The 27,901-nt window shown below is 36.3% G+C and overlaps 1 protein-coding gene across 2 annotated transcripts; it reads right to left on the bottom strand.

The window, feature by feature from the left end:
- On the bottom strand, positions 1-27,882 carry LOC132149041 (potassium voltage-gated channel subfamily H member 4-like). 2 transcript variants are annotated; one of them, XM_059557939.1, is made up of 16 exons: positions 27,099-27,882; positions 17,909-18,142; positions 17,048-17,179; positions 16,842-16,966; positions 14,109-14,355; positions 13,388-13,545; positions 12,624-12,831; positions 12,051-12,245; positions 11,672-11,871; positions 9,162-9,411; positions 7,255-7,454; positions 6,533-6,571; positions 2,955-3,292; positions 2,676-2,761; positions 1,631-1,707; positions 1-1,485 (listed from the first exon to the last, which is right to left on the bottom strand). In XM_059557939.1, exons 1-16 carry the CDS (start codon positions 27,172-27,174, stop codon positions 604-606), a joined length of 3,447 nt encoding a protein of 1,148 aa, XP_059413922.1. In that variant the 5' UTR covers positions 27,175-27,882; the 3' UTR covers positions 1-603. The 2 variants fall into 2 exon arrangements, with proteins under 2 accessions (XP_059413922.1, XP_059413924.1); XM_059557941.1 differs by having other exon boundaries at positions 17,909-18,138; positions 27,099-27,881.
- Between the last annotated feature and the right edge of the window lie 19 nt (positions 27,883-27,901).

The following is a 27,901-nucleotide window of genomic DNA, read 5'->3' as shown; positions in this document are numbered from 1 at the left end:
TTCATAATTTACTCGAAAGACATTGTTAAAGAATGTTGGCAAAAAATAAAAATAAATAAATAAATCTTAAATTTCTTATTTTTTTGGTCCACAGAAGATGACAGATTTTAGATTTTTGTGTGAACTATCCCTTTAACACACTTGAAAATGTCAGGGAAACAGAATGCAATTAATCTTTTGTTATTAAAACATGAAGTGTTTTTAAATGAGGCTTTGAAAAAGATGCAGTGTGATAACAGCCTGTAAATTCTGGCTCTTCATAATCTATGACTCAGTCCTAAGGGACACCGTCTTATACAAAACCTACACGGTGAAACTATGCCAATGTAAAATCAAGCCATCATAACTGATTTAACCTAAATACAATTGAGGATGATGCACAGACGTTAAAGTCCTACTTGAACTGAAAAAAGAGGCGATTTTGAAACAAAAGGCACGGTTTTGCACATTTTCGTGCATGTCTAGCATAACCCACATAAACAGCTCCCACAATGCATTGAATTTGGTTAAAATGGAAGCATTATCCATGCAGTAGACAAAGAGTGTGTTAGAGTACTTTTAAAATTTCCATCACTCCTGCACAGTGACGACTCAGTCATTGTGTCACTCATCAGCAGGTCCTGGTCTCCCCTGTTTTTCGCCATGGGATGATAAAATGTGCTCAAGTGTGTGAACAGGACTCGATCCCACCAGGTCATTCTGTCTCTGACCTGTGGGGAAATGCAGCAAGCTGGAACTACAAATCCCAGAATGTAAAAGTGAACTGACTGCTATAATGGGCTCTGATGGGCCATTTGGTGTAACCGATAAATGGATGGGTGTGGGCACCTTGTTCTGCAGGTCAGAGGTCATCTGTATGTTTAAAGATGGATGCGACTGACTCTGGATGTTATGGGTGCACAGAGACAATGTGCTGCTAGGACTCCCACTCCTATCCTGAGGAACCAAACCACTGGACGGAAATGCCGCCAAGCCTGCGAGTGACCCGCTATTGCGGGGAACATGGTGTCCTAGATAAGGAGAGTTGGGTGTGGTTTTAGAAGTCTGACATGGGTTTAGTTGACTCTCTACACCCAATGTGGCAACCCTTTCCTGGTCAGGGCAGCTTGGAAAATAGATTGAGTGAGGACTGGGAGCTTGATGGAGGAGCGCTATGTCCCCTTCCTGCCCCAAGACAGAGCCTCTTTCCTGGGCATGGCTCTCGCTGCAAATGCACATGTGCCTGGATCCTAAAGAATCTCTCTGAGACGCCTCCAGCTGCGGACAAGGACCAGCAGACATGTTAAAAGCTAGTCTACCTGTAGATGGCCAGTCGGTGGTTGAGGAGGCCACGTTGGTACAGTTGGATGATGTATGACAATTGAAAGAGCTGAAGGGAGTGAAAGATGACGGGAAGTGAGGTGTGGTCACATGCATATGCAGGAATTGCATCATTTTGTGGAACTCCTTGGTCAGTGAAGACACTTCCTGGTTTAGGTGGTTCATCTGAAACAGAATCAAATCAAAAGTTCATGTCAGAGTATTAGTGAATGACAAATTATGGTGATGAATGTAAAAAATCTTATTTAATATAAAGAAAAACTAATTCAAAACGTATTTCTTTTGATTAACAGCAGGTATTTCCTGATACCTCTGTATTGAGTTGACGGAGACTCTGTCTGACCCCCTCTGTCTCTAAGAGAAGGTTTGCGCCAACCTGAAACGGGTCTAAAAGAACCAAAAGAAGTAAGAAACAGACCATTTTTTAATGCAAAATGTATCATTATATCAGAATTATAATTTCCACTAGGATCTTAATTTTTTTTTTTTTTGAATTATTGCTACCTAAAATGACATTGCAGCACTTTTTCTCAGTTATTTTAAAGTGGAAGTGTACCAAAAACAATTATGTATTTGTGTCTATTTGTGTTTTTCAGTGACAGTAGAAGTATAATTAACGATGATCTAAATGTGAATAATGAGTGTGTTTACTGTACATGTACAGTACATCAAAACACCAATAGCTATCAAAACTGACACTGAATAAGCTGCCAGAATAACAATAAAGATGTTTACATCAAAAGGGAAATTGGAGTAATGGCCAAACCATTTTTCAATAATAGAACACTATTTAAAGTGTGTGCATGACCTTACAAGCTGTCAGGTTATTAAGAATAATAGGTGTAAGATTGTGCATGCAATTGTCTTAATAATGTATTAGTACACTGAAGACATGTGAACAGCGCATTGAAATATTTAGCGAAAGAGTCAGTTTGACTGGCCTGGCTGGATCTTGACTGGCTAATATTGCATTCATTTTACTTTATTTGCAATTTCAGGATCGCAAAATCCTGGAGGGACTGATATTTAAGATGCATTTGTCTAAAACATATAATTTCATTTAAACAATTTAATAATAATAAAAAATTAATACCATTAATACCAAAATACCATTATTAGACTAAAAACCTACACAGTATTTTATACAACAAAATTTTACAGTAAATCAAAACTAATGGTTCTCAACCAGGGGGCCTCAACAAATTTGGATAAAATAAATTTTTATAGTAATGTCAAACTCTAAAATATTTTTGGTAATATCCATAATAAGAGGTTTTTTTTTTAAAGGTTTAACACAGATGTTGAGAACTACTGAACTTAAACATAAGGCACTAGTAAGGGAGAGTTCACCTCACCTTTGACCTCTGTGTTAGGAGATGGCTCACTGTGCTCAACATTGAAGTGAAAAGCATGTTCGTTATCCTCAATGCCATCAACAACCCTACAGGACAAACAAAATTATATTAGTGCATCAGTAATCAATATGATCTGCTCTCAATATCAATCATGTTTGTATATGGATGTTTCCTCCTTCTAGAGGTAATGCCATTGTAAATAAAGTTAAAGCAAAGACTATAAAAATAATAAAAATAACTTTAAAAAAATAATAATGATGAATTCTAGTTTCTTCTCACCGGGGGCTCAGGTCCAACGGGCTGACACAATTCAGGGAGGGAATGAGCAGTTTGGCAGGTTTGTGGCAGGAGCTCTTGTCTATTCTTGGAGGAGGAACTGCAGCTGGAGACAGATCATCATGGGGTGGCATCTGAGGAGAGGGGCTTTGAATGGGTGATCTGCCGACACGAAGCATGCTAAGGTGCTGAAATTCCTCCCCTAACATGGCACTCAGATTAGGCTGAGATGAAGGACCGCCCAAGCCAGAGAGCAGGGGCTTCCTACCCAGGTCCTGTCCAGCATCCTTGTCTTGCTGTGCCTCCATGATAAACGGCATCTTGGAATCATCAAAGCGCTCCTAGAAGTAATAGAAAGAGGTAGAGAAAAGAGCCTAAATGTAGTGTAGGTAGTTGTTATGTTATTACCAGTCCAGAATATATTTGAAAACGATTAGTCATAATCACAGCATTAAAGGCTTAAAGGTGATTGTTTTTAGTTCATTTGTAGAGGACAGGAAAACAAATACTGCTTCTTGGATACTACACTGTAGAAATATTATTTAAGCATTAATTAATTATTGAAGTATTAAAGGTAACCTATTGTGCAAAAATCATGTTTGAACACAGTTGTATGGCCACCGTGTGTCAAAACAACCAGCCTATAATGGTAAAAATCCACCCACTCATTTTTTATAATCATAATAAATCATAAACAGTCTCTAAACAAGCAGTTCCAGATTTCTCCCAATTAACGTGTCATACTAGGGAAGGTCCCGCCCATTTGTGACACTCTCTGCCCTATTAGCATAGACCCCACCCTAACTGTGTGTTCACACCGCCAGCGTCAAATGCGTCAAAGTGGCCGGAAGTCATTCATTTTCAATGTGAGCTGGCGTCGAGCAGCGGCGAGGAGCGACGCGACTTGGCCATTGAGAGTGTCGAGGAGAGTTGAAATCAGGTCAACTTTATGGTAATGAGCTATGACGCGGTTGGGCAAAGTCCACCGCTTGAGAGGATTCCAGAGAACGCAGCTCCGACCACATTAGTGCACATAAGCACAATGGAGGACAGGTTGATTATTGCTGTTTCGCGTTTGCAATAATCTATGATGTGCCCCTGTTTGCGTACCGGGACTTAAAAAATAAAATAAAAATTATACGTGGACCAAGGTGTCTGAGATGATCATGTTCCTGGTGAGTTGCTGATGTGCATTAACGATATAGGAATAATAATCTAATGATATAATAAATAATAGTAGGCTACAGTAGTCCCAGTTTACTTTTAAACAAATTTCCTTGATTATACTTACATTAAGTAATGTTTATGCTTGATTATATTTACTTATGTAACATTTTCAAAGCAGGACTTTTACTTGCATCAGAGTATTTTTACAGTGCTTTATACATTATTAGGTAAAGGACATTAAAACTTCATCCACGACAATATTCAATGAGGTTAACTTATAACATTACTCTAATTGTGGTTAGTCTGCACAAGATCAACAAGCTTGATTGCTTTGTGGCCACTTTAAATACAAGATAAGCATTCAATCTACATCAGAGCGTCAGATCGCTCACAAATCTTTCTGCAGCGTTGTGAGCAGAGCTCTTGACGCCGGCGGTATGTGAGAAGCAGCAGTCCACCATTACTCTTTTCTTGGTGTAGCTGCTGGAGATACAATGTTACAATTCCTCTGGGTGCCTGCACATGTGGGTGTGGATGGAAAGTGAGGTACAATAGTAGACTTGCTAGCAAAGAAAGCATTAAATCATCCACAAATAGAAATTAATTTAACTATAAGTAAAGCTGAGTTCAAGAGAGTGATATCAATTGAAGTAAGTAAGAAATGGCAAACACTATGGAATAGTGAGTCTAAACAAAGACATCTTTTCCAGATTCAGAAGTGTGATGGAAATGAGAGGAAAAGATATGGAAATAGAAAGAAAGATTTTATAATTTGAAGATAAAGAATTGGACATACAGCATTAAACTACAGTCTTCATAAAATAGGTTAGCATGAATCAGTAAAGTGTGACAACTGTGGAGAATAAGAAACAGTGAAGCATATTCTTTTTGAGTGTTCTGCATCTGATCGGGAGAGATTTCAATTGATTCAAGAATTAGGATGGCTGGGAGCTGATAATATTTCTTTAAAAGTATTATTATGAAATGGGTCAAGGCAATCATGAGTGCATGAAATATTTAAATACCTGAAAAACACAGGAACAATAGATAGAATCTAGTTTTTTTCTCTCTCTCTCTTTCTTCCAAATCTATGCACATTCCACACTCCAGATCAATAGGTTGCGGTACTGCAACATTTTTCGCTGATTATTATATTAATAAGCCCAACTATTTTCAGCAATCAGTATATCAGAATGATTTCTGAAGGATCATGTAACACTGAAGACTGAAGTAATGATGCAGATTCAGCTTTGACATCACATTAATAAATGACAGTTTAAGAAAACATTAAAATAGAAAACAGTTTAAGAAAACTGGAGAATATTACACTGAACATTTTCCACAGATCCCTGTCATTAGAATTCCTTACATTTATATAGCACTGTCTGGGCACTCAAAGCACTTTATATTGTCAAGGGGTATCTCCTCATCCAACACTAGTGTGCAGCATCCACCTGGATGATGCAACGGCAGCCATAGTGCACCAGAACACCCACCACACACCACACACCAGCTTACTGGTGGAGAGGAGACTGAGTGATGAAGCCAATCAGTGGATATGGGGATTGTTAGGAGGTCATGATGGTCAGAAACCAATGGGCGAATTTGGCCAGGATGCCGAGGTCACACCTCTACTCTTTTCGAAAGACATCCTGGGATTTTTAATGACCACAGAGTCAGGACCTCGGTTTAATGTCTCATCCGAGAGCTATCTTATCTTAATAGATAATTGTTACAATGATGGCAAACTGTAAGTCATGGCAACCTAACATCTAAAATGTATTGATTTACTTTAAATGATAAAATAGCTCAACTGAACTCAGAAAAGCTATGGAAACATTTGCCTTTTTATTTTTATGAACTCACTCACTTTTCTCAGTGTGGGGTTTCATGCTCTTTGCTTTTACAAAAGAACACTCAAAATTATTTATGAGTCATTTGTTTTGTGCATGTCATCATGTTCTTATGAGCTTCTGTGTGTGTGACTCTCTATGCCTCCTTTGGTTTGTATGTGTGTGTGTGTGTGTTTGTGTGTGTGTGTGTGTGTGTGTGTGTGTGTGTGTGTTTGTGTGTGTGTGTGTGTGTGTGTGTGTGTGTAGCTGTTCTGATCATTAAGACAGTTGGCACAGCAATGATACAGAGGGTCAGTGCCACAAACAGATTGTTATTTCATCTGATTCAGGCACATCCAGAGGAATTGCTGTCTGCCAACTCTGATGTCGCGCACACACACTTCTGCAGTTCAGAGTGACACTAATAATCGGGAGCTTCTGTAAGGTGGCCTTTTGATAAGTATGGGTATGGCGGTGCATGTGTGCAGGCATTAGAGTATGAATGGAAAGGTTAAAAAGAATGAAAAAAAAGTCACATTTTTGAACAACACACTAAAAGTGTGTGATAAATTGGCTTGTTACCTGAGGGAGTCGAGTTGAGTGAGAGAATCTGGCTTGGCCCTGTTGAGATAAAAGAAACTCCTGAGTACCATAATGTTTCTGCTTATTAGGTTGCTACTAAAATAAATGAATGGGCATGACATAATGATTGAGATTGAATTATCATGTCAGTAGGAATTTCTGATTATAAAAAAATCGAAACAAAATACATAATAGTTTTCACACAAATATTACCATTTTACAGGTTAAAAATTTCTTGAGCCCCAAATCAGTGTAATGGTAATAGCTAAAAATTCAACACTGAATGGCTCCTAATAAATTCAGCCATCATAGGAGCAAATTACATTTTCAAATATATTCAAATAGAAAACAGCTATTTTAAATAGTATTAATATTTGAAAATATTACAGTTTCTACTGTATTTTGGATCACATAAATGCAGCCTTGGGAGCAGAAGAGACTTCTTTCAGCAGTATTAAAAATCTAACTGCCCCTGTTAAAAAAATCTATTGAAATTAATCATATGTGATTGTCTATTGCAACAGTACGCCCCAAAACAAACAGGTATTAACTATGTAATTTGCACATGTTAATTATTTGAATTATATATATATATACACACACACACACACACACACACACACACACACACACACACACACACTATTTTATTGACCATTATTCAGATAATGAAATAGAAATAGTCTATTTCTATTGTGTGTGTACTGTGTGAGGCACTTTACCTCTCTGAGGTTGTAGGTGAGGTTGTGGTGTATGTCCTCATTAAAGCGGTTGACATATTCTGGGTAGAGCTCCAGAACGTCCTGCAACGCTCTGACACTGATGTACTGTAGATCACAGTAGGTCAGAGCCTTTACATCTGCATTAGCTTTGATCACCTGATCCTTACCAGGCAGGTCAGCACCAATCAGGTCTCCCTTACCTGTACAGCAGACAAACATGTTATGTTGCACTCATGCCATATCATAATTACAGTAGGCTCAAGATGAAAACAGGTGACTTTCTATTTGGAGCTGTTCATGTCCTTGGACTGGGAATTATGCATTTCTATAGGATCATTCACTAACCACTATCAATGCCTAAACAAAACAGCAGGTCAGGTGGTCCAGCGGTCATGTAGAAGCTCTCAGAAAAGACGATTGTTGATTGTTAAAAGAAGCTGTATGAGGAAATGAACAATTTTTACATGTTGAAATCTCGAAAAATTACAGTAATTTCAACATGGCTTGAACACACCTTTAGTCAAGCTGTTGTTTGAGTAAACTGTACTAAGATAAATAAAAAAAACTTGCAAAACCGAGCTTATCACTTTAATTAATTATCTATCAATCTATCAGTCTGACTGCCAGGTGCTTCTTTTTTTGGTTTGAGCTGAAAACAGCTTCATCAGCAACAACAGCTGGCTCTAACATTTAATTGTCAGAGTTGGGTACATAACTTGAAAATTATAGTCCGTTATTGATTCCAGATGACTTGATTTATCTGTTTTATCACACTGATTTAAATAGGATAATCCTGTACCATATAGTGATATAAAAATGCAAAGAAAAATTTAATATATTCCGTTGAAGTGCATTAAACATTACATTAGATCAAGGTTTCCCAAACTGTGGTTGGTGAAGGAACTGCAGGGGGTTCGTGAATTTAATAAAAAACTATGATTGCATTAAATCACAAAAATGTAAAATTAAAATAAATAATTTGAAATAACAACAATAAAACAAAATAAAACACTTACTAAAAAATGAAATATATTGTTTACCTGCATGTCAAGTGACCATTAACCAACATCAGAGAACTGTGAATATGTAAGTGTGATACTTAATTATTAACCACATCAACTCTGGGGACCCACCGGTGGGTCCAATATTGCATATGCCTAATTCTCAAAAAATCAAAATAACAGCTGAAGTGGTTAACCTATTACCTTAAAATGTCAGGGGGGCTTCATGTTAACATATTAGGTGAAATATAATCAGATGACAAATACCTTCTGGAAATCCCTGAATTACATGTAAAAATAAGAAATAACGTGTATCTGTGTATTTTAATGAGTTTACAAAACAAAAGCCTTCATAAGACATAGTAATACATGGTTAAATATCTGAGTCATAATTCAAATAAATATTTATGTGTTCATCAGTCGTAGATTCAATGTTGAAATGTTGAGGTTTTTTTCGGTGTAATTACAGTCATCTGACTAGTGACTGGTCTTTGTGTGAATGTCCACAAAACTGGAAAACTTTCCAAATGTATATAAAAAAAGAGGAATTAGGGAGAATCAACAAATTGTGACAAATGTATTTTTGTTATGTAAATATGTAAACATATAAACAGTAAAAAAAAAAGTAACTGAAGTCTTATTATGAGTATTTTTGGATTTTTGTAATCTAATTACTTAATCCAGATTGGATATAATCAGTTACTACCCAGCTCTGTGAACTGTTTTAAAATATTGATTTGTTGAGATCTATATGGACTGAAACCAGTGCCTGCAGGAAACTGGCTGGATTTGTGTTACAAGATGCGACCCTTTCAGGCAATTGGACTCACTTGGTGACTGTTGTGGTAACACCCTTTAACCTCCTTTTCTATGTAGACATTTGTCTAAACTGTTTACGGAACATACCCAGTATGGCAAGCACCATGCCATCCTTGAGGACCTCTAAAGACCCCGAGCAGACGAAGTGTTGAGCATGCAGGGCATCTCCATGCCGAATGAGGTACTCTCCAGGTGCACAGAACGAAGTCTTAATGTGCAAGGATAGTGAACGCAGGCAACCCCGACTGGCGGAGGAGAAGAGCGGCAGCTGCAGAATGTCTTTGTTCAGGTGCATGGCGATGTCTGCACGCAGCTCGTCTGGGAAGTCATGTAAAAGCTAACGGACAGGGAGAAAGATGGACATTACCCACAATGCCATGGGGTGATGTAAAGATCATGGCTGTGTCTTAAGGTAAAAAAACAAAGATGATATCTTAAAGCTGTGGTTGGTTGTCAGTTGGAGTGTAGGCTACATATACAGTACATTTTTGCCCATTTAGTTTTCACGTCATTTCTAGCAAAAAAATTGAATTGTTATTTAATGTTCACTTATCAAGTTCTCTCTGTTTTGTTGTGCGTCATTAAATTATTATGCTGACTTAGATGTCTGTCCGAAATCAGTTTTGGGAGGTACCTTGGTGCGCAAACACTGCCTGCAAAGTCACTTCCTGATAGGGCAGGGAAACAACAAGTCAGCTAAGCTTTCTGACAAAGCCTGTGTTTACAGTTGTAAAACCATAACCATCATAATGGGTAAGTTACTCAAAAAAAGTAATTCACTACAAATTACTAATTACTTATTTAAAATTATAATTTGATTACATTACTGATTACTGCATTTAAAAAGTAATCAGATTAATAATTACTTTACTTTCAAGTTACAGTACTTTCAAGTTTCATTTTACCTTTCAAGTTATCAAACCTAAAAAATACACTACAAAGAGAAATTCATAGTTCTATCACCAATATTGACTGCAAAAAATACAAGTATTATTTGTATACACTCCCAATATCAGTATATATTTTTTTGGTTTTGTAAAATAAAAAAAATAAAAAACATAAAACACCAAATAGGGTGCGCTTTCTGCATTCTCAGTCTCTGTCAATATCTTCCTTAAACAAGTCACTAAAATGAATGAAAATGACATGAGAAATAACTAATAACTGTAATCATATTACATACACTTAAAATGTAACACATTACTTTACTGCATTACCAGGAAAAGTAATTAGATTACAGTAATGCATTACTGTGTAACACGTTATACCCAAATCTGACCATCATAATCATTATGCGATAGTCATACTCTTTCACTCATGTATAAGATGAAGTTATCTCTGTTAGAGATCAGAATCCGTAGTTCAATATGATCTCAACAGGATGCAATATCAGCAGAGCACTAGATGTCTGAAGGGCGCTCCTGTGTCTGTTTGCAGTGTTTTTTGTTTCGTTTTTTCAGTCACTGCATAAATTAGTAGCATGTCAGATCAGAGTGTAAATGAGCTAGGCCACACTTCAGTTTTTTTCTTCCCACACATACACAGTGATGGGGAGTAACTTACTAAAAGTAGAAGTGCTACTAACTAAACTTCATTTTTACTGGTGTGAATGCAGCTGATAATGTAGCTTTTACAGCAAAATACTACTTTTTCCCTAATATTGGTTTACGCACAAAGCTTGTCCTCCATCATGTTTTGCACTGGAAATGTCAGGTTCATTTTTAGTCACTGAGTTCAGATGGTTCATTTAAATCAGTTTGAAAAAAAGATTCACAGATTCTTTTAAATCCCTGTACTTTTTGTACTATCTATCTATCTATCTATCTATCTATCTATCTATCTATCTATCTATCTATCTATCTATCTATCTATCTATCTATCTATCTATCTATCTATCTATCTATCTATCTATCTATCTATCCATCCATCCATCCATCCATCCATCCATCTATCTATCTATCTTTCTATCCATCCATCCATCCATCCATCCATCCATCCATCCATCCATCTATCTATCTATCTATCTATCTATCTATCTATCTATCTATCTATCACTACTTTTTAGTGCACTATAGCTAAGGGATTTTAAAAGAATAGATTTACTTTAGTTTAACTACTTTTAAAATAGTAGCTAATAACTTTTTACAGTTTTAAAGTAACTTCCTCAACACTGCACCCACGATCTTCTTGTTTCTGTTTTAATTAGATATAGGTCTTTTCACTGTGGGCAATACAATTAGCACTGATATAACAATGACAGTATTCAGCATTAGTGTAAGTCTCAGAAAGCTATAATTAATTAGCCCATTGAAAGTAGTGACCCAGATGTACGTATGCTCATGAATTGATACTAATATGGGCTTTTACACGGTTTGAAAAAAAAAATTAATTGGGGTTTTATATATAACCCTTTATATTGTTCTATACTGAACTCTATAGAACACTTTATTCCAAAACCTCTCTTTATAAAAACAAAGAGCTGACCTGAGCTTCCACTCGATTAAATGTTGAAGATAAAGCAAGTGAATTAAACTGTCATGGCACCATGTAAACATTGTAGTCATATGCTCCACATGGCATGGTTTATGGGGTCTCACCTCATTGGCGTTAATGCCATTGTTGACAGACCAAGTGGTCTGGAAGTACTCCAGCATGCGCTGCTTCAGCTGCTGGGGCAGGCGATGCACACGGATGAAGTCCTTCAGATCCTTCATGCGTGTGTGGTACAGCGAACGGCGGGAGTACATGCGCTGGATGATGGCTGTCACGTTTCCAAACACAACGGCGTGCATCAGGGCTGTGAGAAGAATCCGAGATAGCAAGAGAGTCTTGAATAATTGACTGAATCATCTCAGTGAACAATATGTTCTACATCTTAAATTAGATACCAAACTTTCTGGAATGAAACTATGGATACCAAAACAAGGCTCTATTGACCTACAAACAAGCTAATTATACATTAGGCCTGAAACACACCCCCGATAAGCATGGTACAGATGGAGAAGATCTTCTCAGCGTCTGTGTTGGCACAGACATTTCCAAACCCAACGCTAGTCAGACTGCTCAATGTGAAGTAGAGCGAAGTGATGTAGGCGCTGCGCAAAGATGGGCCGCCAACTGTACCGTTCGTGTAAGGAGTCTCCAGACGCTTGCCCAACTCCTGTAGCCAACCTACAGAGGACAGGAAGAGTGGAAATAGAAGGAAAAAAATTGGAGATTGAAACATCAACTTCATATTGAATTAAAAAATCTAAAAGAGAAGCTATAAGTTTATATACACTACCATCCAAAAGATTCTTGAGCATCAAATAAGCATTCAGGATCATTTGACACTGAAGACTTGAGTACTGATGCTGAAAATTCAGCTTTACCACCAAAAATATAGAAAGCAGTTATTCTAAACTGTCATAATATTTGACAATATTACAGTTTTATTGCAATTTGTTATCAAATAAATGCAGCCTAGAGAACATAAGAATCTTACTGCGCTCTGGATATTGGTATGGTAGTGTATTGAACTGGCATCTGGCATACACAGAGACACCTCACCGATGTCCCAGGTCAGGGGGTCATTGCTGGCAAGCTCTTTGCGTCCAATGACGTACCAAACACAGGCCAACCAGTGTGCCAGCAGGGCAAATACAGACATTAGTAGTGTCAGGACCACAGCACTGTACTGAGAATAACCATCCAGCTTCTGCAGCAAGCGCAGGAGACGCAGCAAACGCACGGTCTTCAACAAGTGCACGAGGGAAGTCTATCAAAACACACACATACACACACAATTAGCATAGCTTTACACTATGAAAATGAGGATAACTATTAAAACATTAATATATAGAAAGGAAATCATCAACTCTCAGTCAAATGTTTAAATTTGTATTTATCTTTATGTATAATGTTGGTTTACCCTGTATGCACTATACAATAAATATGATTAATAAATAGGATAAGACACAAAACTGCATAACAACATAAAACAACTATATTCTGTAGTATTTAAAGTTGCAGTCCGTAACTTTTGGCGCTCTAGCGGTTAATAAACAGAACAGTCTTGTGGAAGAATATTGTAGCCGGAGTTACTTCTCTCTGTTTGACTATGGTGAATAACGTAGGTACTGGGCTACTCCGCAATGGTACCTACTCGAACCAGTCTAAATAGTCTGAATATAAACACTTATTATAGGTGTACCGTAGTGATTCAGGACAAGTCAAAAACACTGTTTGGAAAATGGATATTATAGGAATTTTGAACATTTTAAACACAAAAACGTTATGGACTGCAGCTTTAAAGGTTTCATTTGAATTCTCACCACTGAGATGTTGAATAAATAGAGCAGGTCAAAGGGCAGAGCAGCGATGAGGTCCAGGATGAACCAGGTAGTGCAGTAGTGTAAACAGATCGAGCGAGCATCATAAACCACCTGACCCGCAGGCCCAACGTACGTGGTTCGGAAATTCAGAATGATGTCTAGGGAAACAAATGAACAAAAAAACAAGCGAATTTAGAAAAATGATTTGTTTACAGCAATCAAAAATCGAATACTATTTCTCTCAAGAACACTCATGAGTTCATAAGCAGCACCACTTCAATCAAACACAAATATTGACTGTGAATGCATAAATATTAAAAACATGCTAATTAGAGTGATGAAGCCTCGTACATGCTGTTCTGTGCAGATCCTTATTCCATTTTACATTTAGTACCATCAACCAGTTATTTTACCACATCTGTGTCCATGAGGTTTATTACATTACCACTGGATTCAGGTCACAGTGGGGCTTCAGTATTATTGTTATTTTTTTAAAATGAATAGAGATTTAGTTTTTTGCTTTGTGCATATCGGGAGTGTGGATTTGAAAGATGGTCTCATTTGGGTATGAGGGTGTGATTGTCATTTGGTTAACATCTTTAAGGTGAAAGCAGCTCTGAGCCCTGCAGATGTCAGATGTTAACACTGTTTAAAAATAGAACAGAGGTGCAAATAAACCCAAAATGTAGGCTACAATCTTTCACAAAAACAAATCACACACCGAGGATGAAAAGCATCTCCACAGCTATGTCGCTGACAAGGGTAGTTCTGGAGGTGGAGTCACAGTTCGGGTCGTCAGGGATGGAGAAGCAGACGTTGTACGGGACGGTGACAGCCACGTAAAATGTCGCAAGGAGGATCAACCAGTCCCACAATGCTTTGCACACACTGTAATGAAGCAAAATGAAGCGGGACTTCTGCACCGATGCCACCTTGTATTCCGGGAGAGTTGGCTGTGAAAAAACATGCTGTGAAGAACATGAAAAGAAATGTCTTTTTATTTCTATTTCTACACCAACAAACATATCTCAAAATGTATTTGAATTAAAAACCTTACACACTTCAGCAAAAATAAACTAGGATATAATCTTTAAAAGACATTTTTACTAAGAGCCTCTTAAGTGGAAGCAATTCTTTTTTTTTATGTGCAAGCAAATTATTTCTCATCAGTTGTTGATTTGACTGCTGTTATAAATCATAAAAGCTGCATTCAATTTCATCTCAGTAATACAGCCGTTTAGCCTGTAGTATTCTGACTTTAATCACGGCCGATCCAAATATTCTTCACTACGTCTTTTGAGTGAATGTGGGCCACGCCGTGCCCGTGTTATTGGAGTTTTTAAATTAACTGGCGACCCAGCATGCCCAGATGTGAGATGTGCATGCGCCGTCACCTCATTAAAAAGAAAAAGAATAGTAACCTAATAGAAATGGTTTCTTTCTACATTAAGCATGAACCAGTAACCTTTAAAAACATTTGGTTTTGATGAACAGAAGTGGTCCACCAGATCTGTGGTCTACAGATTGACCTTCTGCTAAAAAACTGAACTTCTGCTTTTGAACTGCTAAAGTTTCTAACAGGCATATGCATTAGATAAAGTTATTTCAAAATTAAAAATTAAGATACTCACAGAAGGACTAAAAAACTAAGTCTCCAAAACAAATCCCACAGACTCACATCTTCAAGGAATGATGTATATTTCTCATTAAATAGTAATTTGTGCCTTATAAACATGGTGATATCAAACATCGCTGTTCTTAGAAGGCTGCGCTTGATGTTTCATGTCTGTGAGTGCAAAAAAGCTAAAGGCGGATTCAGTCATTTGCCATGAAGATATGGAAAGGCATTTGCAACAGATCAAAAGGCCTAAATTGTGTTATTGCTTTCTGAATGCAGCAGAAATAATTGTTCATTTATTCTCCACAGCTGCTGCATTCAGACATTCAGAAAAGGTGCAGGTACGGCTCATAATGACACACAGCAGGAACATTGAACATTTTCTTTGAAATGCCAAAGCAACTCTTAATTGTACGTCAGCACAAGAGAGAAGGTCCTCAGTTCCCCGTTTCTGATTCACAAGCTCTCGATTAATTTGAGTATATTTCACTTATATTCCTCTGCTAAAACTATAAGTCATGCATGGCAGTATTTCATGGTTATTCAAATCATATTTTTGAATTATTCAATAAAAGAATCAGCTTTTAAGAGTTGTTAGTTTTTGTGTTTATTTTTGCTTGCAGTTCGCAAGGACACTCAAATAAAGATATTTCTTGCCATTATTCTTTCTACTGTGTCGGATTCAATACAGACTGCAAACTCACAGACAGCACCTTATAACTTATTACTATGTTGAGTGAAATAGGCATAGAGTATCTTTGTATCTTTGGATCTTATCTTTGGATTTTAACAATCCACCGTTTAAAGATTGGATATATTTTAACCACAAATCAATAATATTTTACATGAGATGCAAATCCTTCTGTCTATGAAAATTTACAATTTGAGACACATTAGAATTTATGTTCAATGTGTTGTACCATATTAAGTACTAAGTAACATCTATTTACAGTCCAAACTTTTCTTTCCTTTCCGGAGAGACATATTTTCACTTTGACTAAGGTCTAACTCTAGCTTCTTATTCTTCCATGGACATGTTTGAATTTTTGTAGCTTCCATGCAGCTGTGAGTCATCTCTTCATCACTAAAAGTTCAATAGACAGGATTTCTTATGCGAAGCCAGTTGTTCACATATAATTAATTAAAATTGTGCATTTGCATCACAATGTAAGTGTTCAGTGAGTTGGATTTTGGGAACTGTGTGTTTTTTTCCAAGCGTGGGGATTGATTGTCCTGTACAAAGGGCTGGTGTCTGGTATATTTATTTATGAAAGTAAGTATCGTCAGCTGGACGTAAATACTGAATATTTTGCTAGATATCAACACATGAGGCTGACCTTTTCATTTTAACAGCTACAGCAGACCTCGGTTTCATCTTGTTAGCCGGAAGCACGAGGACATTTACTCTTTAAAAGTGTCAACAGTTTGTAAGGTCAGTCATTTCAGAACATAATGTCAGAGAACAAGAATCTCATCTTTATATGCTGCACTAAAAAAAATTGCATTTTCTTTACCAGTATTCTCATCCATTTTCCAGGAAAAAAATACTTCAATACAAGATCAATTTACTTGCATGAGAATGTCAAGCAAAATTGTGTATGATTAATATTTGTTATCTCCGAGAATACATTTCTTAAAATCTTTAAGTTTATTTCTTTGTTTTTAGTTTAAGTTTGTCATCATATATTAAACACGATTTTAGAAGGTTTATGGTTAGAACTATTGTGGACAGGGTAAGTTATTTTTTTTTAAATACATAATGGTGCACTCAGTAATTTGTCATTAATTGAGTGAGTAGGTTGAGTGAGAATGATTGTGGTTTTCACATCTACTTACATTTGGCAGCTTCCTTCTGCTCCTATTGGTGAACTGACAGGTCAGGTGGTACAGGACGCTGCGGCCACGCTCACGAGCTTGACTCAGATGAGTTCGACTGGACTTCCTGTTGTGAGTACCATCCTCTGACACAACAGAAAAACACACAGTGAGTAAATAAGATCAACTATTATTTGGATCAAACAGGCTCACTGCCAGTCTGTTACCTTCTGTGGTGGAGCTGGGATGTGATTTGCCATACGAGTCAGTGATGTTTTTGAAGGATAAGAGAAAAAGAACCACCTCTCCTTTCTCATTTTTAATAGGGACGATGTCCAGCAGACACCAGAAGGCAGTACCTGGGTTCACAGAAGAAAAATGATTAAAGCTCCACAATGTACACTACAAATGTACACTACTGGTCTGAAGTTTGGAGTAATTAAGATTTGTTTTGCTTATGCTCACCAAGGCTGCATTTATTTAATCATAAATACAGTAAAAACAGTAATAATGTAAAATATAACTACAATTCTTGTTTTACAATTCTATAAGTTTTCTATTCAAATATATTTTCAAAAGTTATTTATTCATTCTTCAGTGTCCTTTAGAAATCAAGAAACATTTATTTTTATTATCATTGCTGAAAACAATGTTAAAAACTGTGATACACTCTCATTCAAAAGTTTAGGGTAAAAAAAACTATTAAACTTTTATTCAGCAAAGATGCATCCAATTGATCAAAAAAATGACAGTAAAGACATTTATGATGTTACAAAGGATTTCTATTCCAAACTAATTCTGTTCTTTTGAACCTTCAGTTTCAAAGAAAATTCCACAAAATTATTTAGCAGCACAACTTTTTTCGGCATTGTTAAATATAAGAAATGTTTCTTGAGCAGCAAATCATCTGATTTCTGGAGGATCATGTGGCACTGAAGACTGGAGTAATGATGCTGAAAATTCATCAATTACATTTTAAAATGATAAAAAAAAATGGTAAACATCAGAGACTTCTTTCAAAAACATAATTATTCCAAACTATTATACTTCTCATTTGATGAAGTTCTGCAGAAGATAGTTATTGTTACCGTTCTTCCTGTAATAGCGGACCTCCGTCTGGAACTCTCTCTGTCCTTCCAGGGTTTTGTCCACCTGCTGAGTGACTCTCTCGCTTGTTTCCTGTCCATGCAGGAACTGACATGTGCATGTCTTCTTCATTACCTCTGTACGTGCAAACCCTGTGAGCTCGCAGAACCCGTCCGAACAGTACACGATGGGGTACCCGCGACTCCCCTGAGCATTGCCCAGCAGGAAGTTACTGTCTGCACACACCCAATATAGACACACAGAGGAAAGAAGTGGAAAACGGTGAGATGCAAAAAGTCACCCACTTTTGCTTATCATAATCATAAATGTACAAACTAAATTCAGGATGTTTATTATATAGAATGCTGTATGCCATCAACTCAGGCTACTCTCTCATTCTCGCCTTCTCATTAGCAAGCTAATTATAGATTTCCTGTTTCATTCCGAATTCTTTAGATCACTGGTAGAAAACCAAAAGATGCGTGTACTGTTTCCATGGCAACTTTGCTATTCTTTTGCAGGGGTGGAGGAGATTATATAAGAATCAGTCGACTGTGGGTGCGTATGAGTGTATTTGGTAAAAAGAAGTACTATGGTGGCCTCTGGTTCTGGATCAATCAGTCTTAGCTAAATATTTTGGCCCCCAAAAACTGGACAGCACTCTTTCCCTTAATGCTGCCAATTAATTGCTTTCAACTAAACCACAATGAATATGTACACAAACTATTATAAAAGACAGGTGGAAATAATATATGAATCGAAACTCGGTTTATTTGTGTCATTATTCCCCATTAATGAACAAACATACACAAAATTCTTTTTTTCCCTCTCAAACATTCAGATCAGCTTTGGTAAATAATATTAATGGAAAGCCATTATTAAACATTGTTAAAGACATGGAAAAACATATAATTGATCAGTATCATGTTACACTTTTACACATCTACTTAAAGCATTTTATCCCACCATGCATTTAATTGTTCCTTGCAAGAATCAATAGACAGCACTGGTGCAGAGAAACTATAAATAAAGCTTAAGTTAGATGCATGACCTCACCATCAAACTCAGTACACAGAACAAGCTTAGTGTGAGTGCTGCATCTGCACCAATGACATAATGAATGAACAAATAAATGAACGAGAGTATGAGCATATGAAGCAATTGAGCAAATAAACTATCTGAGAGGGGATAGGATTTCATGCACTTACTGAACTCATATGCACATACGAGAAAGGCTTAATATGTTTGCTTCATCTGTTGCTAATATTATTTCATACTTTGATATTATTGATATAAAATGATTCTGTTACAGTTGACATACAAGATTGTACTTCAGATTGCCAATTTGTCTGGCTGTTTTAAATGTGTATCAGTATCACAGGCTGGAATCTGTCTGTGGTATCAGATAAACTAGAAAGAATGCTGCGTGCTATACTACACGAGATGCAAAAACAAAAATATGCTTATTATTAACCTGTAGAGCTAGATCAAGCCCAAAAAAGGCCAACATAAGACATGAAGTCAGCATTATAAAGAACATTGTGGTCTTAAAATCTGCAGAGAAACATTTCAGGCATCAGCTTGTACACAAGACTACAAAATAGTTTAGAATGTGTTTGTAATATAATAATTATGTTAAACAGAACTGTAATTGGGGATAAAGTAATAATAAATAATAATAATAAAAACATTACACATCTATCTTAATTAATGTAAATAAAAATAAATCTAAAATTCATTACACACACAGACACACACACACTCAAACACATTTTTATTTGCTTGTTTAGCGCTACAGGTTCAGAACCGGCCACACAGAGATCACTGCAGGTGCATGTAAAATAAAAATCATTAACACAACAAATTAACTTGTTACTGTATTAATACGTTATTTTATAGAGAGACTAAAATTGGTGTTCAAACCATGTGTATGCGTGCGTGTTTCTTCACACATACAGTCTTTTCCCTATCAATCCATTCAAACACACACTGTTATTCTCACAGAAGCCAACGGTTATGACAGATTCTGCTTTCCAAGATGGTGAGATGATACTGTGCAACTGACTGCTATGAAAACTATCACTATGTGCTGTGTGGTCAAGTCACGATGCTTTTGGCATCTTGTTGCTAGGGAGATATATATTTTAAAAAAAGAAGAAAAAAAAGTGTCTACAGTTTATTTTTAATAGAAAATGTGAAAATATGTGGTTCATATATGTGGAAAATATACACCCAAGTATGTGTATGTTAAAGTATGTGACATTTATTGTACTATATTTATTTTGAAACATTAAACTTAAGTATTGAAAGTAAAAGTACAAGTCAATTCAAAATAGAAAAGGAGCAAACAAATATTTTTAATTGTTCTATACACAGTTCGAGCAGCAAGATGGTGTTCAGTTTTAACTCTTTCTTCCATTTTGTATATATTTAACTCTTTTTTCCATTGTATGTATGTATGTGTGTATATATATATATATTTATTTATAGATATTCACTGTACTTAGTAATCACAGATTCTAGCCTACGTTTTGGAATATATGACCCAAATAAGAATTTTCACCATATATTGTCAACTGAACAAGTCTGCCACGCTTTGTTCTGACCAACTGAGGAAAAAAGCATTAAAATAAATTGCACAACCAATGGTGATTTAATCTAACGATCGATCACATCAAACCATGAAAATTATTATTATTGTTATACTTTATTCTCAAATTATTATAGTTAACAACATCAGTTTTGCATGACTATGAGTGTATTGTGTAGCATGTAGATTTCAATTTCTGTACAGTCTAATCTCTAATTGTCACATCATTCCATCGAACTGGTTGTCTTTAAAATACACATCGTGCGTAAACTCAGTCTATCTGTAATCAGAAGCACATTTAAAACTGGAATATAATTTATTTTAATTCACACGTGTTTCATAGAATCTTTTTTTTTATTACAATCCACCATCAAAATGATTTTTTGACATTTAATTATTCCAGCTGCTGTGGGAATAGGCTATAATTAAATGATCCGCCACCTGCAGGTGGTCTAGTAGCAGGGACAACTTCTTTATGTTTACAGACTTGACGTAATGACATGGCAGTGGGCTCCAATATCCTGTGAAAACCTACCCCTACCAGCTACCACTCAAATAAAAAAACAACATTATTATACATTAACCGTTGTGAATCTGGCTAAAGTAAGGCGATAGTTTCAAACACTGGCTGGTTATGTACTGTACTGATTTTGGATAATTTTTAACCTCAAAAAGTTACGAACTACTGTAACGAAGTATTATTAGCCTACTTAGTTACATTACACCACAGTAAAGACTGTTTTTTTCAAAATACATGATGAAACATTTTCACTCTTATGCTCTTTCTTCCAAAATTACTAATAGTACAGTACACAATTATCAGGCAAATAGTAGGATGAGAAAATTAGAATTATGACGCTAGCGATGCTTTAAATGCCAAGAGAAAGCTGCTAATTACTGCAAACAAAACACTCACACAGATGCTAAAACTGAGGTAACAGCTAGCCAGGATGCAGGATGCTAGTGAACTTACACCAAAACATAACATAGCAGTAAGATTTATTTATTTATTATTATTATTATTTGGAAAGAAATATACTTCTGCTCAGAAAGGACACAATAAATGCACCAAAAGTGACAGCAAAAAAACATTTAAACTGTAATAAAAGGTTTCCATTTCAAAAAGATGCTGTTCTATTCATCAAAAATCATGAAAAAGTATCACAGTGTCCTCAAAAATAATAAGCAGCACAACTGTTTTCAAGATTGAGAATAAGAAATGGAATCAATATAAGATAATAAGAAATGGATCATTTGACACTGTCATTTTCATATCATTTTAATATACAGCCTTAAATGAGCATAAGAGACTTCTTTCAAAAACATTTCAACATTAAAGTATATTTTTGAAAATTTTAAACAAATTGTTATGTACATCACTTTTGCCTTCATGCATACTAGTGAGATTCAAACCATGCTCAAAGTTTTGTAGAACATCAAATTGGAATTTATTTAATTTTTTATTTTGTTTGTCACAATGCATACCAATCATTTACAGACTTCCACACTTGATTTTCTTGAAGTCTTTTAAGGGTTTTAAGGGCTTAATTCAAAGTCACTTCACAGTATTCAGGCCTAATTGAAAGTCTAAAAACATTTATTTCCTCAAAACCAAAATATTCAGGCTACTGTCCTTTATAATGCAGATTGTAGACAGTTCTGCATGATCAATATAATAGTTTTAATGAAGTACAGGCTGTAAAACACAACATTGATTCTTTGTCAAATATCTCTCTGTTCCAATAATCCTCTCCAGGGCCCCTATTCACAAAACGTCTTAAGACTAAAAGTAGCTCCTAACTTGCCGATTTAGGAGAAAATCTTAAAAATAGTGGGCATGTCAGTCCTAATTTAGGACTCCTAAAATTTTAAATAAAGAGTATTTCACAAAGTGTTTTAGTGCTAAAATTAGCTAGTGAATTGGTTTGGAGTAGTGAACTCCTAGTTAGCTAGGAGTAGTGAAATATCCTAAAATGGCTGTTGCCAGCAATCTACCTCGGAATATAAACTTCGAAGAATTTTTTCGAATTGGTTTGGTTCGGAGGTTATCCCAACTCCAAATGTTTGAGTATATCCTTAATTTATAGCTGTTTTCGCGTCCAGTTTGGCTTTCTTTTATGTTTGTATGTCTTACTATCTGCCATAATCTGATTATTCTGCTAATTAAAATAATTTCCAATATTACCAACATTTTATTAGTTGCTTAAATTCCACATGAAGTGGCAAAATCGTGCAGTCCATGATGGACCTCAAATATGGCTTATCATCTGAGATATGTATGTAGTAAATGGCAGCTCAATCTAATGTTAGCCTGGAAAAAAGTGTGCATGTTTGTGCGGAGTGTAGAAGCTGAACAGTAGCGCACTTGGGCTACCGCAGGACAGATGGAGGTGCCGGAGTGATCATTTACTCTTAAAATACTTTGTCTTTTTTGGTCATACAGATAAGAGTAATGCATATTTTGTATTTGTAAAGACTCTAGTGTGCACTCAGAATAGCAACAAAAAGTTGTGCTTTTGTAAAATAATTAAAGCAAACGATGCGCTTTCTGCCATATCGGACTCTGTGAACTTGAGTGTGTCACTTCGAAACTCTGTGTATGCTTGCCTTATTACAAACATGAAAAATATATCTATAAAGAGTGAAACTCTTAAATGAACCAATTCAAACAGAAAACAAATATTCTCACATTATGTAATCTGTATGAAACATGCATACAGGTGCTGCGGAGATGAGTCACTGTCGCAGACATCATCTCTTAAACCCAAAACAGAAAGTATTAGTGTAACAATAAATTAAATGTTAATGCAGTGTACATGCTGTTTTTCCCTAACAAATTCACAATTATTATATTTGCGGTGCACTGTGGCAAGCCTTTTTTGCTTGCGCTTGAGCGCTTATGAGGCTATCCTGTTGTTAAGTGATGACGTAAGAAGCACTGTTTCCGGGTCCAAGCCTCAACTTGCTTCACTTGAGAATACGACCTCAGCAGCCGTTTACGAGCACTGTTTATTTATTTTAATAATTTAAGCTAAATGCTTTCAAACTTAAGGTATACACTACAGTCTCCGTGCTCACAGCGTCCCAAACACAAATAATTTTTTAAAATATATTTTTTATATTTATATTTTCATTGTCTGGCTATCTGGTACTTCAGTATGGAGTTAAAGGTTAAGATTATAACTTTTTCGCTAGTATTCTATCACATTGTAAGTTTATATTAGCACCTTTTGTTGTTTTGCCATGGTAACTGATAGAGCGTTTGGACATGGAAGCGCTGCTACGTGACGCCAGACTTAACAAGCGAATATAAGTAATTAAAGGCTCATTATTATGATTTATATGGTTTATTAATATAAGTACGACTAATAGTCGACTAATGCTTTAAATGAATGACTTCTAGTCGACCAGAAAAATCTTTAGTCGAGGGCAACCCTAATGCATATTGACTAATTGTTTATGAGGAGCATACATATAAGAGGCTGACAATTAGCAGAATATATAGCCTACTTATTTAATTAGTGACACTTAGCCTGCATTTTTTCATCTTTATTTGAATGTGGCAATTAACATTTTTATTTTATAACCTTCATTTGAATATGGCAACATAATATTGTGCTCTACAATATTTATATGAATAAATCTCTGACAGAGACTATCAGCCAATCACTGTGTGCATAGATAGCAAGCATGCTGACGTCATCCATAGCAACAAGGTCAACCCCGCCCTTACTCTTAGCTTAAGGCTTGAAAGTGAAAGTCATGACATTTGCCAAATACGATAACCCATACTCGGAGTTGGTGCTCTGCATTTAACCCATCCAAGTGCACACACACAGCAGTGAGAAGTGAACACACACCCGGAGCAGTGGGCAGCTATATATCCAGCACCCAGGGAGCAACTGGGGGTTCAGTGCCTTGCTCAAGGGCACTGCAGCCATGGGTATCGTTCATTAACTAGGCCGGCTCTCTAACCATTAGGCCACAGCTGACTTCTGTCTATTCCTTAGTAAAAGTTAGTAATACAGTAGTTTTTAAGAAACAAGTCTTAGCTAAAAACCTTTACTGCCATTTAGGAGAACTCTTAGTGAGATAAAGTGTTTTGTGAATACGGGCCCAGATTTTTAGTCTGCCGCAGCTAATTAAAAGTGATTTAATTGATTATGAAGGAGAAGGAAAATACGATAGAGAGTGGGGTGGTGATACCGAGGTAAACAAATTCCCAACGTCACTTCTCTCACTCATACATGTACATACTGATGCTGCATTTAGACAGCCAGTGTTGCTTAGGATGGGTGTGACACGATAGCAGGAGGTTGTTCTGAAAAGTGAGAGAGCACATGGCCAGCGTGACATTTCATAGTGTCAAAATCTGTCTCCAGGAACAGCAGAGGGAATGATTCATATGATTTAAATGTTTGGCTGTACAGTGAGTTAAGGACATTGCTTTTGTTAGAAGGATCATGCAGAGACGTTTTCCCCTACGTTCCACTTACACAAAAAGCAATGCCTAAGAAGGAGAGGACGAGAGAAAGCAAGATTTTGCCACACATGTGACAGATAATGAACACAGAATGCAGGTGAAGCAAGTTTCACATTTCAGGGTGAATCCAGTTTGAATCCATTTAGTTGTTTGTTGTATAAACAGAAAAAAAACCTGTATGAAACCGTAATCTTGTAAATCCGATTCAAACCATATTTACATGTTTAAAAACTTTCCATTTGAACGGTGAAACTGTTTTTAATTTTTATTGCTTTCTTTGCATCATTGTATTATTTGTATTTGCATTATTGCATTGTTTGGATCCCAAAATTCAATATGTAATGGTGTTCAAATTCACATGCGCTGAACAAACACATCTGATTTCATCCCTTTGCACACTCTCAGTATGCTTTCAAAAGGTGCTAATATATACACTCCCTGTTGAAAAAAAAGAGGCAAATGCTGGTTAGGTATGTTTTGAAGCATGGCAGCTGGTTTAACTGGTCCTTAGTTGCTCACGAGCTGGTTTAAGCTGGTCTTGAGCTGGTCCAGCTCATAACCTGCTTAAACCAGCTCAAACCAACTGCAATGCTTCAAAACATACCTAACCAGCATATGCTGTTTTTTTCAACAGGGTTAAAGGTACTAATATGTACCTTTTAGTTGTAAATAAGGTAGGTGTAACTTTTGAAAGGGTACTGCCCCAGTGACAACTTTTTTTCTGAGAGTACACAGTCAGTCCTAAAGTTTTAATTAGAAAAATGTATCAGATTTGGGTGCTGAGAACAAAAGATAACATAACAGATAACTAGATGAGATGAATGTGATCTTGATGAAAGTGATACACACTATATCTTGTATTGACGGATCAGACTATAACACACTGACTAATACCATTTTGTCTGTCAGTTCAGAGCAGGTAGGGTAAATTCAACACATTAGCACACGCTATCGCACATTCAAGGTTTAGTCATGCCCACCTTCATGGCTTTAGTGCGCTTTGAGTTCCCTCGACAGACATGATGGCAGGCAGAGAGGGAGTGAAGACCACTTATACAAAATGATCCCATCAGCTATTGCCCTCCATTGTTCGCTCGTTTTTGCACAGAATTGTAGTGCATAACTCCCACACTGAACACTGAGCAGCATTCTTGCAATGAATAACACTTCAGGGTTTTTTCAATTAGTTCTGTTTTCAAATGTACACACACAAACACTGTGTGTCACCGTCAAAGATTTCCGCATGAATCTGCCTGCTGAATTAACATATATTAAGTAAACATTATAATGCTCATACTGAACTTTTTACAGTATACTCTTTTGTAATCAAAGCATAATGAGATGGTCTTATTAGCCTAAAATGTTCACTTGATTTGTCACAAAATAAAGGACTCCAACAGGACTCTGAACAGAGGTACAAACTGTAAGCAATTAACATGAAAAAGAGCTTAATGGAGGAAGAAGGAAGACCTTACACCACAGCAAATAAAATAAGCAAGATATTCTGTATTTTCCATTCAAGTATTCTTATTTTAATCTTTACTCGTGAGGATTTTTAAAATGTATCTTATAACTGAGGTAACATGATCTCATTATTTAAAATATCCATATTTGAAATGTATATATATTGCCTGAAAAATGTTTCATGAGAAAATAATCTTAAATTTAGTCTAGCCTTTGAGACTTATATTACGTTAGCAATTATTCAATATTTCTTGAGAACTTGACCCAGTGTAGTTATTGTTGACTAAAACTAATAAAAAATGTTTTCAGTAATTGAAATAAATTGAAATAAAATATGATATAAATATTAGATGGGGAAAAAAACTCTGTAATGTTGCCAAATAACTGAATTAACTAAGTTAAATAAGTACTAAAGTACATCATCATTATTATTATAAAATAAATTGAAGAAAAAAAGACTAAAACTTTAACTAAAATTAAAATGATAATGGAAAAATAAAAGCTAATTCAAAGTATTAGAAAATACTATAGTAAGACTTGAAACTCCTTTCACATTTTATATATGAGGTGAGGTCAGAAGCTGCATTAGAATGAGTTTCAGAGTCTCTGAAGGTGAAAGCTGTGACAGAGGTTGGAGAAAAACAGAATTACTCACGTGTGCCATCAAAGCGCTTGGCGATGGTGTCAAGAAAGGTGTTCTGAGGAGCCAGAAGCCCTTTCATCACTGGCATGATGACTAATCCTCAGACCTCCATCACATACAGAACAGAGAATAAGAGAAAGTAGAGAGGAGAGAGGCGAGGTGTTTTGGTCCGAAGTTCAAACTGTGTTGGTGGCTGGCTTGTACTAACGGCTGCTTGTTAAGGACCGTATCAGTTCAACTGAAAGCCTTCTGCAAAGGTTCCAGTCTTCAATGTCTCTGCATTAAAGAGCATGTTGTGCAGTATTTAGATGCTACACTAAGCTCAGGAAACTGTAGTTTGTTTGGATGCATCTTTGTTGCCCAGCAGTGTATGTCCAGATGGTTAAGTTTGTCTTATTTATGGTGATATTGTGCTAACTTTCTACAGCCCAAGAGTTCTGTACATTTGCTCTGCTCTCTCTCTTCAGTGAAACAGCAGGATTTTCTGTCTTTTTCTCCTAAAAGCGGCTCAATATACAGGCTTCATCTCTTTACTTTGTTGGTTGTGTTCTGTCTCCTCAATGCCTCCTCTCAGTCTTTACAAAGCTTGTCCACAGTTCTCACTTTTTCTTTGAATTCCTGTTCTTTCATTTTTGTAGGTTGTCCGAATACGAGGTCGGATGATTCTTTGCATCCCTCCCTTTCTTTTCATCTGTTGTGTCCTCTCTGAAGCAGGTGCACAATCTCTACTGCAGCTCTCTTCCACTCACTGCTATCTCTCTACTCTTCTGCCCCTCCCTCTTTCGCTCTCGTTCTTTCTCTCTCCCACTCTCTTT

The sequence above is a fragment of the Carassius carassius genome, chromosome 9 (assembly GCF_963082965.1).
Source record: "Carassius carassius chromosome 9, fCarCar2.1, whole genome shotgun sequence".
NCBI lineage: Eukaryota > Metazoa > Chordata > Actinopteri > Cypriniformes > Cyprinidae > Carassius > Carassius carassius.
Note: the sequence above shows the minus strand (reverse complement) of the source record. Positions and strands in the feature narration are given on the sequence as shown.